This window comes from Bos indicus x Bos taurus, chromosome 7 (genome assembly GCF_003369695.1).
Source record: "Bos indicus x Bos taurus breed Angus x Brahman F1 hybrid chromosome 7, Bos_hybrid_MaternalHap_v2.0, whole genome shotgun sequence".
Classification (NCBI taxonomy): domain Eukaryota; kingdom Metazoa; phylum Chordata; class Mammalia; order Artiodactyla; family Bovidae; genus Bos; species Bos indicus x Bos taurus.
The window spans coordinates 107489403-107504810 of NC_040082.1; the positions used below are offsets into that span (position 1 = coordinate 107489403).

A 15408-nucleotide genomic window follows, 5' to 3' on the forward strand; every position below is an offset into this window, starting at 1 on the left:
TTGCCCAGGACTCCCCCCCAGGTGGGTGCAGGACCTCATCTCCCACTGTATCTGAGTAGCCGTCGAGGCTGGGGTCAGAAGGTCCTGGGGCTCATCCTTCTCAAACCACTCCTCCTCCCGGTCCCTGACCTGGGCTGAGAGTGGCAGAGGGACACTGCAGACCTGGAGAGGGACGGAGCCTGCCCTGGGGCAGGGAGGAGACGCCTGCCTCTGGGGCCTTGTGCACAGCCCCCTGGGGATCTGGCTGGCCCTGGAGAGGCCCGCCCGGGGAGGATGTCTGGGGGCCTCTGTTGGGGTTCCAGGCTCTGGAGTCTCAGAAGATGCCTTCAGAAGCCACCCAGCTCAAGTCAGGGCAGCTGAGCTGTATCAGTACTAGACACAGGGGGCACTCGCCTGGGCCCTGGTCCACGCCCAGGCCATGTTCTGCCATGGAACCCAGACAGATGGTAGATGCAGGCTGGGAGGAGGCAGGGAGCCCGCGCAGGAACAGAAAGCCTGGGCTTCATCCCAGAGCCCGGATAGACAGTGAGGGCAGGTGAGAGCTGGGCCTGAAAGCTGGATGGCAGGCAGAGGGGTGCTACAGAGCCTCCACCCTGAGGGCCAGCGAGACGGGGCTGGGCTGCCTCCTGACCTGCTGTGTAGCTGGGAGAGGCTGCTTCCCACTCTGGGACCCGTCCAGCCCCAGGGACAATCAGGGATTCAGACCCGGGGCCACGGGGGGAACAATGGAGCCCTTGAAGGCCCTCCCCCCACATTGTGCTTGGCGGTGAGAGGTGGCCCTGGGTCGGGCCCTGGACTTAGCTGGGTGCACACTCAGGAGGGCTGTGTCCAGCTGGCCAGCAGGTGGAAAGGCTCAGAAGGACTTGTTTCCTGGCCTGGAAAAGGTAGGATGTCACCAGGAGACCATGGGTGGGGTGCCATTTAGGGCTGAGCGGCACATTCTTCACTCTGGGTCCGCAGTCCCAGGGGCCTAGGCACGACTCTGGAAACAGCCAACACCAAGAGATGACAGGTTCTGGGCCTGACCGGCCCTCCATTCTGGGGGTCTGTCCATCTCAGGTCCCCTGCCCTCAAAGGAGCCAGATGGGTGCAGTGCAACTCGAGGGCAGGAGGAGGTAGAGGCAGTCTGCCCCCACCCCCTGGAGGCTGCTAGGCTAGCTGATGAGGAAGGAGGGAAGGGGAGAGCCCCAGCAGCTGGGACCCCTCAGGCTGTGTGGGGCTGGCCAGCCCCCGCCAGCTCGGCAGCTGCGGTGTGTCCAGAGGCTGGGGCCTTGGGCTCTTCAGTCCTGGGTGGAGGCTGGAGAGCCCCACCTCCTCCACATGGACAGACAGACTGGTTGGCACACCTGCGTGCTGTCCACCTTGCTCCTGGACTGGCCTTTATGTAGCCGTGGGCATCTTCCTAAACCCCCACTTGTGGGCGCCTGCTAAGGCCTGCCTCCTCAGATCTGGTTCCTGGAGGTGAGCAGAGAGCAGAGCAGACTCCTGTCCTCCAGGAGCAGGCCCTGCTGCGCCACAGATGTGAGTGAGTTGTCTGGGTCGGGGTGTGTGCAGGGTGGCTGGGCAGGACTGGGGAGTGGGACTGGGCAGGCGTCCTGACAAGGCATAGCATGGCTGAGGCACACAGCCGGTCCTGTGGTACGCTCGGCCTTCGGGGGAGCAGGCACTAGGGCAGGGCAGGGAAAGTGACTGCCACAGACTGAGAAAGATGGCAGAGTGCGGGGTGCACTGGCTTTACTGTGGCATTCTGAGGCAGCTCCAGGGTAGACGGCTAGGAGGGGTGGACAGTGGGGCACCCCATGGGGTCTGAGGGGCGAAGCATCCGGCTCTTGGCCAGTGGTGACTGGGGAGGTCCTTGAGGGCCCTGAGCTCAGGCAGGGGTCCTGCTTCAGCCTCCCGCCCTTGTTCCTCTTGACACCTTCCTCTGCCAGAGCCCAGCGTTCTGCGGCCTGGGCTCCCCTGAGGCAGGAGCAATCCCGGCCGCTCCACTGTGACTCACTCCCCAGGCTTGGCCCCACCACACCCTCCACCCTGCAGGAAGCCCCTCACTTCCCAGGTTCAGGCTAGAATGGAACAGGCGGCCCTGGTTCCTCAGCAGACCCAGTGCTGTGGCAGAGCTCCATTGCTTCTGAGCATGTAGTGGGGAAGCCTCACTTCCCAGAGGAAAGCCACTGCTGGGGGTGGGGGGGAGGGGGGTACAAGGCAGAAGGCGGCGTGCATGCGTGTGTGTGTGTGTGAAAGTGAGGATGAAGGATGGGTGTGCAGATGCTTGTGTAAGTGTGTATCCATGTGTGAGAGGAGGGACTACAGAGCTGGTCAGCTCTGGGCTGGGCAGGAGCAGGTCAGGTAATCATCCCTCAGGACCCATGAGGATATGGGTTTTGTTCGGAGAGCCCTGGGTTTCCTGGGACCCCACCTTGGGGTGCCTGCAGGAAGGGAAACGGGTAGGCGGCTGGGAGGGGAACCTGGTCACTAACCGGTGTCTACATGGTGTGGGAGGCTGTGGTGTTCCCTGGAGTTGCTGGGGGCAGGTGAAGGTAGAGGAGCCCCAGGCCTGGGTTCTGGGCACCTGAGGTGGGGGAGGTACACACCTCTCACTGGCCGGGGGTCCAGGTAGGACATGACAGGCGTCTAGGGCAGGGGCCCGGAGTGGGCAGGAATGTGGAGGACCACCCACAGAAGCATCACAAAGCTGACAAGGGGAGATCTGAGCATCTAGGGCCCTGCTGTGGGGAGAGCAGTCTTGGGGGCTTGGCGCCAGTGGAGGCAGGGAGAAATTCCTCTGGGTATGCAGTGTTTGGGCCTGAGCAGTGGGCGGTGCTGCAGCCTCACTCAGAACTGTCCCTGACAGGGTACTTGGATGGGTGGGTGGGCACACAGCAGGAGGGAGACCCTAGCCTTGGAGGCCCGTAGAGGTGGGGTTTCCGGAACAGGCCCTGGTCCTTTATAAAGACCGCAGTCTCCTGGGGTTGAGTCCACCTTGGGCTCCTTGAAGGTGCTCATATGTCAAGGAGGGACCACCCAGTGTCCGCTGCACCCAGGAGTCCTCAGGAAGGGGAAGAGGCTACCTGAGGTGCTGCGATTCCCAGGGAAGCGTTCCACCAGTCCTCTTGGTGAGCCGAGCACTCTGGAGTGGGGAGCAGGCCAGCAGCCCCACTGCAGGCAGAGGAAGCCCGCCCACAGCACGAGGGGGCACGTGGAGGAAGCTAGGCTGGGGTGGGAAGGAAGGGGCTGGGCAGGCCGGGCCTCACTGTACTGCAGGAGGCGGCCCTGGGCACCTCTGGGTCCCAGTCTCTGACCAGCCCCTCAGGGCCTTCGTTCATATCCAGGGGTGGAAGGAGCTTGAAGGGGAGAGTGCCCAGCTGCCCACCTCTGCAGAAGCCACTCTGCTGGTGCCAGAACCAGGGCTAGAGGGCCCAGCTCACCCCAGCACAGGTCATCCTGATGCCCCTGGAGCCCAGAGTGTGCGCCTCCCACCCTCCTCCCAATAGGGTGCCTCCTCGGGCAGCTCTAGGTGAAGGTGATGCCAGCTCCCTTCACGGGGAGCCCCAGCATGTGCCCTGCTCACTGGCCAGTCCCCCCTCCCTCCCCAGCTCCACCCTCCGCTGAGCACTCCCAGGCCTGCCCCTTCCCAGGCCTTGACCCCAGGTACACCTGGCCCTCTGTCCTGTGTCCCACTGAGTGGCCGCTACCCACACTTGCTGTAACATGTAGCTCTGGGGGGGATTCCCTTTGAACAGATGCCAGAGGGCCCAACAAATGCCAAGAACTTGTTCCCTGAGGGGCCAGCACCCCCTCATACACCTTCCTCTCCTGCTGGCCCAGCCAGGGCCAAGCCCCCACTGGCTGCCTCCTCCCGTTAGCACCAGACATCTGTGGGCCTGGCCTGTGCCTCCCACTTCTCCAGCTCTGTGTTGGGGTCCTTGTACCCCACAGCCCCAGGACTGGTCACTAGTGAAAGTCCCCGCTGTGTATGTGAAGCCTCCAGACACACAGAAATGTGTTCCAGATGGGAAAATATAGGGAGAAGGAGCTTGTCGTGAGGGGTAGGAAGCCACTTTAAATAAGGTTTCTTATTTCACAACACCTGTGGTTTACAGAGAAACTATGAAGAGGCCAGGGAGACTTCTCATTTGCCCCCGAGCCCAGTTCCCCTGTGGCATGCTTGTCACAATCGGTGCACCAATATTGAATCGTTGCCATTAACCAAAGGTGCCTCCCTTTCTACCCGTGTACTTTGCTCTCCTGAGGGCCCCTGAGCAGTGACTGTCCTCATGGCTCCTTGACCCCTCTTGTGGGGGACTTCCTCAGACTTCCTTAGTTTCTGGTGCCCTTGGGATTTTGAAGGTCAGGTAGTTTATAAAGCCCCTCCTGGAACTTGTTTCAATATATCTCATGATTGCCTCTGGCGAGGGTTTGGGAAGAAGGCCTCGGGGGCAGCAGGCTCTGTGCTCTCAATGCGGCTTCTCACTTTGGGCGGGGATGTCTGTCACAGCCTGCTGTCTGTCAGGCACCCTCCTTTCCTCCGAGCTGTGCTCTCTGGAGGAACACCCTCCTGGAGGTCACAGAGGCAGCATGAATATTTAGAGTTCCCTTCTCCCCCATTTAGTTAGTTATTGTATCGTTTGTATCAGTGGGGACTCATATTTTTTACCTTGGGCTATAATCTGTAAACCAATCGATAATAGTACTTTACTTTATTGGCCTAATTGATCTGGTTTCAGACACTGGGATCTACTTCCCTCAGCTCCCATGTTGTGTCCCTTTGACTCGCCTCCATGTGTGTGTGTGTGTGTGTGTGTGTGTGTGTGTGTGTCTTTGACTCGCCTCCATGTGTGTGTGTGTGTGTGTGTGTGTGTGTGTGTGTGTGTGTGTGTGTGTTAGCACTTCCTTCCTCTGACACCAAGAGATGCTTCAGGCTCGTTTCCTGCTGCTGCCCTGCAACCAGCTGTTTCTTCACTAGCCCAGTTTCCTTTATTGGAGAGTGGGACCAAGGTGTGTTCAGCGCTGTGGGGTGTTTTTCCATGTAGGCTTGACAGGCATGGTGTATATGCAAGTGCCTCTTCTTGTCCATACTGAGCTGAAGGTGAGTTCAGACCCACATAGCCAATGCTAAGCCATGATCATATGGAACATTCCAGCCCTCTCCTGTCACTTGTCTGTAACCCCCACACAGTGAGAAGCCATGCCTGCTCCCCATTCGCCCGGGGTTCAGTCCAAGTGCGCAGGAGCACAGAGCGCCCGGCAGGGTACTGGGCTGGCCTCGCAGGAAGTCGGGTGGAGGGACTGGATGAGGGGCGGGGCTGTGGGCGGGGCGTGGGCACGGACAGGATGGGTACTATCAGAAGCCTGGGGAGAGCGGGGCTTCCGCGTTGTGGGGAGCGAAAGGGGGTTGCTGGTGCCCTGGGGCCAGGTCGCTTGGCATTTTCCTCCAAAGTCGGGAGGAGTCGCAGGAGCACAGGTCGATGGGCTCCTGAAGGTGCCAAGCGGAGGCGAGGTAGGCCCAAGGGGCTGCAGGGCGTCTCTCCTGATGAAGCAGATGGAGTGCAGGGCAGAGAGCTGTCCAATATAAGCCCACGTGGGACGGAAGCCAATTTGGAGGGAAATTTTGGGGTCTGGTCTTCTGGGATTTGTTGTGCCTACTGGCATCCATCTGCCTATGTGGAGGTGGCAGCTGGCACTAGAAGTCTAGATTCGGGGGACCCCCAGTGCATGGCACTTAAGATGGTGCCCAGAGCTGGTCAGCATCAGCCCCCTGATCACAGAAAGATCCTGCTGTGACTGCGTGTGTGACACAGGCCCTGCACACACATGCACACAGGCATGGGCCCCTGGATCTAAAGAGCCAGAACCTCCGCCGCACACCCAGAGCTTGCCTGAGCTTCCCCACTGGCACTGGGGGAAGGTGGGAGGTTTCCTCCCACAAGGCTTGCACCCTCTTTTCTCCACATGACTCGTCTCTGGGGAGGCTCTAACTGCACCTGGGTCAGCCCCCCAGGGCAAAGTGCCATCCTTCACACCCCAGGGCACGGTCACCCAGTGCCATGCTAGAGCTGGTCTCAAGAACAATCCCCCCGCCACCCGGTAGGTGTCTCCTGGCATTACTCATGGGCCTTGTGGTACATTCACACCACAGAAGTCGGTGAACACTACACCACGGCTCTCCCACCAAGAGCCAGTTGTTAAATACCACACACTGAGGGTCGGGATTGTCCTGGCACCATCACCTTCCCTCCTGTTTCTCCACTGGCATCCATCTTGGAGAGGAGAAAAGTCGGGACTGCTCTGTCATCCCTTTTCTGGGTTCCTGCACAGTAGGGCTGTGGGCCCCAGCCTCCCGTGATGTGGGACTGTCGAGGTCAGGGATGGGTTCAGGTCCTGAAAGAGGGCTGAGGTTCAAGCTGAGGCAGAACGTCCAGCTGAGTTCACCACGACCTTCATGAGGCACATTCCTTCTTGAGGCACAGGTATATCACACATGGCCTGGAGGGCTAGGCATGTGCCAATCTGTGTACCTGTGAATGTGTGCCTGCACACAAGTGCATTGCACATATGACTGTGTGTATACATATGTGTGCACTTGTATACTTGTGAGTGTTTGCATGTGTGTGGCTCTGAGAGGGGCGTTGCACACAGATGTAAGGAAATAGGGTCACTTCCCCAGGAATCCCGGCTGCCCCCTCTTCCTGCCCCCACCCCTTGCTCCGGGAGAGGACCCAGCTCAATAAAGAGGGCCGGGAGCCCTGAATGCCCCTGCTGTTCCATTCCACACCTGCCCACACTGCTTCCCAGGCCTGTTCGAGAAAGAGGGGACCAAAAGCATCAGGGGTCTTCAGCCCCCAAACTGCACAGGAGCAGGTACTGGTGTGAAGGAAGGAGGGTGGGTGTTAGGAGGCTTCAGCCCCCTCCCAGAGGCACAGGGCTACCAGAGTGCGCACTCCTGCCCACTGAGCCCCTTCTAGGCACAGTCCCCCTCAGAGGTAGCTGATCTAAGAGGAGCACTGGTCCAGGGCCTGGCCAGTGGCCACAGGGCTGTCTGAGTGTCTCAGGTGCCCGAGTGTAGTTGTGCGTGTGCTTCATGCTGTTTGAGGGCCTTGCCGCACATGGCGCCACCTTGAACAGACACCTGGGCTTACCTCCACCCTCAGCCGGGCTGTGCAGAGGACATGGGAGTGCTGCCATAGGAGGGAGTCGCAGCCTGGAGGGTGGGCACCAGTCCCTGGCACAGCTGAACCGGTAGGGGTGGGGGAGCATGGCCATGATCCCGAGTGAACATCCTCTTTAGGATGTGGAGGGAGCTGGGAGGGGGTGCTGTTGGGAGATCTGGAACTGAGGGGGCTGGAGGCTGACAGAGCCACTGGGTCTGGAGGTGGATGGGATCAGGGTGTGATGGGGAAGCAGTAGGGCACTGGAGGCTGAGGGAGGCCCACTGGGACTCGGGGCCTGGGGAACTGTGGGCTGATGGGGACTGGAGTGGCTGCAGAGTGAAGGCCAGGCAGACAGGGCTCAGGTGGGCCCCTGGCACGCTGGAAACGACTCCAGAAACCGGGGTGCTGCAAGGTGGGAGCAGGCATCTGAGCGGAGGCTGCTCTGCTTTCTGGTTGCCCCTATAGAGGCAGCTCACCTGATGGACTCCCTATTGCTCTCAGGGCCTGGGGTGGGGTCCCCACAGGCTGGGGGACGAGCATGTCTTGCCCAGGGCCCTGCTTTGCTGCAGGGTAGGGGAAGGTGGGAGGGACTGGCCTTGTTCCAGGCCACAGAGACCTGGGGCCAGGTCTTGGGGCAGCCAGGGCATGTGCTCAGCAAGGTGGCCCAGCGTCTGTCCTTGTAGACTCTGTCCTCTGGCTGCAGAGGCCCCAGCCTCTCCCTGTATCCATCCTAAGGCAGGGTCAGGACTTGGGGTGAGAGTGGTACCCCTGGAGGGGCTCTGGTGCCACTGTCCATCCCCCCCACCCCACCCCATCAGCCCTTGCCCCCATTGTCCTTGCCCAAGGTTGAGCTCCTGCTGGTGACCTGCAGGTCGTATCCCCTGCCCCTATGACCAACATGAGCTGGAGTTTCCTGACGCGGCTGCTGGAAGAGATCCACAACCACTCCACGTTCGTGGGCAAGGTGTGGCTCACGGTGCTGGTGGTCTTCCGCATCGTGCTCACCGCCGTGGGCGGCGAGTCCATCTACTCCGATGAGCAGACCAAGTTCACGTGCAACACGCGGCAGCCAGGCTGTGACAACGTCTGCTACGACGCCTTCGCACCCCTGTCCCACGTGCGCTTCTGGGTCTTCCAGATTGTGGTCATCTCCACGCCCTCTGTCATGTACCTGGGCTACGCTGTGCACCGCCTGGCCCGCGCCTCCCAGGATGAGCGCCGTCGCGCCTCTCGCCGCCGCCCCAGCCGCCGCGCGCCCCGCCCACCCCTGCCGTTGCCCCCACCGCCCCACCCGGGCTGGCCCGAGCCCGCCGACCTGGGCGAGGAGGAGCCCATGCTGGGCCTGGGTGAAGAGGACGAAGACCCGGGAGTGGCCGAGGGCCTGGGTGAAGATGAAGAGGCTGAGGACACGGGGGCGGCTAAGGGCGCAGGAGGGGACACAAAGGTGGCTGGGGTCCCGGGTCCTGCAGGGCAGCATGACGGGCGGCGGCGCATCCAGCGCGAGGGCCTGATGCGCGTGTACGTCGCCCAGCTGGTGGCGCGGGCCGCCTTCGAGGTGGCCTTCCTGGTGGGCCAGTACCTTCTGTATGGTTTCGAGGTGCGGCCCTTCTTCGCGTGTAGCCGCCAGCCCTGTCCCCACGTGGTTGACTGCTTCGTGTCACGGCCCACCGAGAAGACGGTCTTCCTGCTGGTCATGTACGTGGTCAGCTGCCTCTGTCTGCTGCTCAACCTCTGTGAGATGGCGCACCTGGGCCTCGGCAACGCGCAAGACGCCGTGCGCGGCCGACGCCCACTGCCCGCCTCCCCCGGCCCCATGCCGCGGCCGCCTCCCTGCGCTCTGCCCGCTGCGCCTTCAGGCCTGGCCTGCCCGCCTGATTATAGCCTGGTGGTTCGCACAGCTGAGCGTGCACGCTCCCAGGACCAGGAACTGGCCAGCCTGGCCCTGCAGGCGCTGCAGGACCGGCGGGCACTTGGGGACCTCGACAGTCCACCCGGCCCGGGCCTCCCAGCGAACGCCAGGGGCCCCCCAAAGCCTGGTGCCCCTGCGTCGGGGTCGGGCAGTGCCACATCAGGGGGCACTGTGGGGGGCCAGGGTCGGCAGGGGATCAAACCCAGGATGGGCTCAGAGAAGGGCAGCGGGAGCAGCAGCAGGGAGGGTAAGACCACCGTGTGGATCTGAGGCCTCGCCTCGGCTGCTCTGCATCTTCCCTCCTCCCCAGGGCGGAGGCAGGGGGCTCTGGGGGAAGTCTAGGGGCTGGACACCACCTAAGGCGCAGAGCACAACCTGCCCCCTCTTCCTCAGCTGGCTGCTCACCCCCTCCGGAGGGGGTACAGGGCACCAACCTTCTCTGCATCACCACCCCTCCCTGCCTGAGCCCTGTCTTCCTCCAGGGTAGGGTGGGCAGCCTGGGAACCAAGAAGGGTCCCCACTTCTGACCCATAAGCCCTGATGGGAGATAGGACTGTGGCTGGGGCACTGCCCCCCTCCCAGAGCCACCCAGCTGGCCCCCTCAGGACAAGGGGGTCCTCCAGGCAGGAGTTCTACCCATCCTGCCCTGCTTCCCTGAAGAAGCCCGTGTGTGACTGCCCAGGGGTGCCTGGCCTGGGTGTTGAGGGGTTTTGTGCTTATCCCCACTCCTTTCCTAGCACCCGCACTCTTCTAGTCCATGTTCTGGTTCTTGCAAAGCTAGAGGCAATGCCAGGTCTTCCTGGTGTAGAAGGAAAAACAGTGAGCACAGTGGTGGGGGCTGCACCCAGTGCTGGGCGGCACCACTTCATGCCTCACCCCCACCAGGTCCCAAGCGTGAGCTGCCTTGAGTGCGGCTGGGACTGCGCCCTGCTTCCTGTTTCCACCCAGACAGGTCTGGGGCTAAGGCCTTGCGTGGGCTAGGGTGGGTGGGATCATGCCCTCTCCAGCTCTGTGCTGGCCTGGCGTGGCCCCTTCCTTGGGCACATACTTGAAACTCTGAAAAGACACTGGCCTCCCTTGCCACTCAGACCAACAGGGTGGTGGTCAGGGGCTATGACTTTGGCCACGCTGAGGGAAGAGACTCTGAAGCTCCTGCCACAGCCTCTTCCCTCCAGCCCCCTCTCCAACTCAGACACAGCCTCCAAACAAAGGGAGTGAAATAAAACTAACTTTTGTTTACAGCCTCGTGTGCATGTGTGTGTGTGCTTGTATGCATGTGGGGTGTGGTGTGAGCACGAGTCTGAGTACACACACATGCCTGTGTGTGCGTGTCCACCACTGGCCTCTGGGGACACACGGCTCAACTCTAGGATGACTGGGAGAGGAAGCCACTCTTCAGGGGCCATCCAGGGAGCAAGGCCCAGGCTGAGCCCCTGTAGCCCCCTGGAACACTCGGGTACCACTCTGTACCAGGCAATAGGCTTGGCCCAAAGGAGAGGGATGCGGCTGGAGGAGAACAAAGAACAGCCAGGCATGCATGCTTAGAGCCCAAGGTGGTAGCGCAGAGAACAGAGGGGCGGTCCTATCTCTGGCCCTGGCATTATCCAGATGCTGGCCAAAGCCTGCAGTGTCAGCTTTTGTGGAGAGCAACGGTGAGCACAATAGGGAAAACAGCTGCTGCCAGCAAGGAGCCACCTTGGTCTAGACTTCAGGGACCCCTGCTGTCTCTCAGACTCCCTCCAGCCCACGGCAGACCCTGAGGGGTTCTCTCAGGCTGCAGACCCTCTCTGAGGTCCCAGGGCCAATCTCCAAGCCCAGATGAACCCCAACCTAGCCTGCCTCTGGTCAGATGCCAAATGCAGGCTGAGTCTCTTTCCCTTGTGGGGTCTGACTGGCTGGTCCGAGGTGCCAAGTGAGCCTTGGCCCCAGGTAAGCCGCACCCCCATGAAGTCCCAGATGTCAGTGCTGGAAGCAGAGCCTCAGAGGGAAAGTGAATCTAGATCCAGAGCAGGGATTCACCATTTTCCGCAGGCCCCCTAGCCAGGTGTGAAGCTCAGCACAGCCCCCCAGCACGTGTGAGCCTAGGGCCTGTGCAGACACTGCCCCCTTCTTTTACCACAGTTTTGGTATCAGTCCACAATTCCCCCTATGCCGTGTAGCCTGTCCAGTGTCCAGCATCTCAGTCCTCCCCCTCCTAACTGGTTCAAAGATGCAGTTTGAGGCTTTTGGGTCCCAGGAGGAGGGCTCTGCCCAGGGACTGCTAGGGAAGTCTGTGCTGCATGTCTGTGACATGGAAGTTGGGTGGGGTCAGCTTGTGAGTCTCTGTGTGCAGTGGGTTGGTCCAACACCAGTCTAGATGTTGGGGTGAAGGTGTGTTTTTAGATGGAATTAACATCAACCATCTGGGGACTTTGATTAAGCAGACCCTTCTCCCTAGTATGGGTGGCCCTCATCCAATCTTTGCTCCCTTAAGGGCAAAGGCAGGCTCCCAAAGAAGTGATTCAGCCTGCAGACTGCCAGTGAGGATCACGTTCATGTGTCAGTTTGACTGGGTTCTGGGGGTGCCCAGAACAAGCATGATCCCAGGTGTGTCTATGAGGGTGATTCTGGATCTGCACAGAGTTAAAGCAGATGGGCCTCAGGGAGGGTGGACCTTGTCCAGTCAGGTGAAGGCCGGAGAGGAACAACAAGGAGAGTCAGAGAGAACTCCTGCCTGACGGCTTGAGCTAGCACACTGGTCGCCTGTCTTCAGACTCAGATTCGGGCTGGGTCCACACCACAGGCTCTCCTGAGTCTCCAGCTTGTAGATGGCAGATTTGGGGACTCCTTGGCCTCCACAGTTGGGTGAGCCAATTCCTTATAATCTCTTCCTCTTCCTCTGTGTATATTGAATTGGTTCTGTCTCTCTGGAGAACCTCAACTAATACACAGCCCATCAGCCACAGGTTATCAAGAGCATACCAGCTGTGAGGAAAGCTGCAGATGGAGGTGCTACTCTAGAAAGTATCTCAGTCAGCTCGGTCTGTGTAATACCATAGACTGGGTTCTCAGACAACAGACATTTCTTTCTCACAGTACTGAAAACTGGAAGCCCGAGACCAAGGTGTCAGTACCTGAGCCCTCTGCTTGGTGTGTAGACAGCGGTCTCCTCCCCGGGGCCTCACGTGGTCTCCCCTCGGTGTGTTTGCTCTCATTTTCTCTTCTTACAAGGACACTCGTCTATTGGATTAAGGTGCACCCTAGGGACCTCATTTTACCTTCACCACCTCTTTAAAGGTCCCATCTCCAAACACAGCACCATTCTGAGAATTATTATTCCTAATTTTGGGAATTAGGGTTCCAAAATGTGAAATTGGGGGGATGCAGTGCGACCTGCATTAGAAGGTAGATGTCAAACTAAAAGCTCAGTCACCACAGAAGGGATCCTAAGGCATAGGACTCCTGTCTCAGGAACTTAGGGGCTTGGGTGCACCACCGCGGTCCTGTGTGTTTTGTGAGCTTCTGATGGGGGTGACTTAGGATTTAGTCATGTCCTCCCAATTGAGGCCACTAGCCATCTCAGCGTCATACCCCAGTTTCTTGATGTTCGGGACAGTTATAACCATGATCTCATGGGTTCACTCCAGTATTTTAACAGGATGTCCATCTCCTATCTGCTGCTGCTGCTGCTAAGTCGCTTCAGTCGTGTCTGACTCTGTGTGACCCCACAGACGGCAGCCCACAAGGCTCCCCCGTCCCTGGGATTCTCCAGGCAAAAACACTGGAGTGGGTTGCCATTTCCTTCTCCAATGCATGAAAGTGAAAAGTGAAAGTGAAGTCGCTCAATCATATCCGACTCTTAGCGACCCCATGGACTGCAGCCTACCAGGCTCCTTCATCCATGGGATTTTCCAGGCAAGTGTACTGGAGTGGGGTGCCATTGCCTTCTCCGATCTCCTATCCAGGACATAGTATTTAAGATTTTCAGAGGTGGAGCCCAACTGCTAACCTTGGCACTTAACACTCATGTAGCTACTTAGAAAACAGTACCTCTCGGTGCCTGGGCAGCTGTGAGGGTGGAGAGCTGAGCAACCACTGCTCCTCGTCCCTCATCTCCTCTGCTCTGGAGCAGGCCAGTGTGTGGGGCCTTGGTCATCCCAACCCTGCTTCACTGCCTACTGGGGTCCTCAGGCTGTATGGGGCCCACCCAGGTCTGCACAGGGGCAGGGACAGGCCAGGGAGGTGGCTGGAGCAGGATCAGACAGAATGGCCTTGTCTCATTCTCATCCGTTTCCATGGCTGGAGCCAACTCACCGGCTGCTCAGGGAGCTCGTGGAGGGCTGCAGGGAAGGGGGTAACCAGAATGGGGGCAGCTTCCTTCTTCTGACTTTGGGAAGGGAGGAGGCCATGAGCAGAGAATAACAGGAAACAACCCTGGCTGGCACCAGCTGGGAAACAGGGTCTGGGACCCCCAGGGCTGCTTATTTTTTAGCTCTTAGATCCCCACCCCTCCGGACAGCTCCAGGGCCTGTGGCCTCAGAGGGAGGAGGCTGTGCATGGGATCCAGCAGCAACCTAAGCCCCTAGCTGGACCCAGGCCAGTGAGTGGGGTTCTCTGAGGCACCCTGAGGCTCAGTTCCGAGTTCCCTCCACCCAGACTTGTAGGCATGAGAAGCCGCAGAGGACCAGAGGAGGAGCAGCCAGGCGGTGCCTATGTGCAGGTCTCCCTGCAGTCAGATTGGCCAGGCTGGTGCAGAGACCTGGGAAGGCTTCCTGGAGGGGGCCTGGAGCAGTGCTGGTTGGGAGACTAGACTGGTGGGAGGTGCCGCCTGCTCTGTTCACAGAGGCAGCCACCAGTTGAGTGTGGCTCTGGATATTTCAGTGTGGCCCATGCAGTAAGGAGCGAAGTTTCATTTGACTTCATTTGAGTTAAATTGCACTGAAGCAGTCCCCGGTGGCAGCAGCAGCTCTGCTCAACCAAGTGGGCTGAGCTTGGCACTGGATTGGGAAGGTCAGGTCAGGTTCCAGGGGGCTCGGGGTCAGTCTGCTGGCCCTTGCTGTGGGTCGTGCTGGTGAGAAGCATGTTCTCTGCTGGCGAGGGATGGGGTGACGTGAGGCTGGAGGAATGCACCCCCACCCCATGTTGTCCTCGAGTGATTTCCTCCCTGCCCTCAACAGGGTTTGCAGGGAGGTGCTAGGTCACCCTTGGAACACAGGCTCAACAGAGCATGACCTTTTCCATGCAAGGCCAGTGAAACCACATTCCAGACCTGACTGGTCACAACCAGGAAGCCAGCTGGGAGGGGATCAAGGGCCTGGGAAACCCTAGGGAGCTCCTTTATGTTAATGTGGTAATTTTTGAAAAGCCCCTAAGGATGGGGGCTGGTTGTCAGGAGAACCAACCTTGTGATTAGAGGGTTAGTGCTTTCAGCCCCACACCAACGTTTGGGGAGGTGTGAATCAATAGCCAATGGCTGATAATGTAATCACTCATCTTTCTGTAATGAAGCCTCCATAAAACCCCAAGAGGACTGGGTTCAGAGAGCTTCTTGGTTGGAGAACACACGGAGATTTAGGGAGAGTGGGTTGTGCTCAGGGCAGAGAAGTTCCATCCCCCTTCCCACATACCCTGTCCTTTGCAGCCTTCCATCTGGCTGTTCCTGAGTTATATCCTTTTATAATAAATCAGTAATCTGGTAAGAAAACAGTTTCTTTGAGTTTTGTGAGCCACTCTGGCAAAATAATTGAACTCAAGGAGGGGGATTTTTGGAACTTCTGATCTATAGCTGGGGGATCAGAAGCACAGGTGCAACTTGGACTTTGGCATCTGAAGGCAAGGGGTGGGAAAATATGTATGTGTCTGTGTGCATGCGTGCACACAGTCTAATGGGATCTGATGCTATCTCCAGGTAGATGGATTAAAAATTGAATTACAGTATAAAACACCTAGCTGGTATCAGAAAATTGTGTCATGTGGGGAACTCTCCGCCCACCCCCCCCCCCCACATTTAGTGATCAGAAGTGTCAGAAGTGAAGGATAGTGCCAGAATATAAGATACACAGGAGTGTGAGTTCTACACAATAAAGGAACTGAAAGTAGAGTTGCACATCTCTACTTTCAGCATGTGTTCATGCTGTGTGCAAGAGTGTGTGTCTTAGTCGCTCAGTCGTGTCCGAGTCTTTGAGACCCCATGGACCTCAGCCTGCCAGGCTCCTCTGTCCATGAAATTCTTCAGGCAAGAATACTGGAGAGGGTTTGCCATTCCCTTCTCTAAGGAATGCTCCCGACCCAGGTCTCCTGCATCACAGGCAGATTCTTTACTGTCTGAGCAACCTAAGAAGTCCCTCTGTGTTGGAAGCAACATAAATGTCC

General features: G+C 58.9%; 1 protein-coding gene across 5 annotated transcripts; it reads left to right on the forward strand.

The window, feature by feature from the left end:
- The first annotated feature begins 93 nt into the window (after positions 1 to 93).
- On the forward strand, positions 94 to 10298 carry GJC2 (gap junction protein gamma 2). Of its 5 annotated transcripts, none has more exons than XM_027548755.1 (2): positions 94 to 884; positions 7967 to 10298. In XM_027548755.1, exon 2 carries the CDS (start codon positions 8038 to 8040, stop codon positions 9325 to 9327), a length of 1290 nt encoding a protein of 429 aa, XP_027404556.1. In that variant the 5' UTR covers positions 94 to 884; positions 7967 to 8037; the 3' UTR covers positions 9328 to 10298. The 5 variants fall into 5 exon arrangements, with proteins under 5 accessions (XP_027404556.1, XP_027404553.1, XP_027404554.1 ...); XM_027548752.1 differs by having other exon boundaries at positions 7994 to 10298; XM_027548753.1 differs by having other exon boundaries at positions 8020 to 10298.
- The last annotated feature ends 5110 nt before the right edge of the window (positions 10299 to 15408 follow it).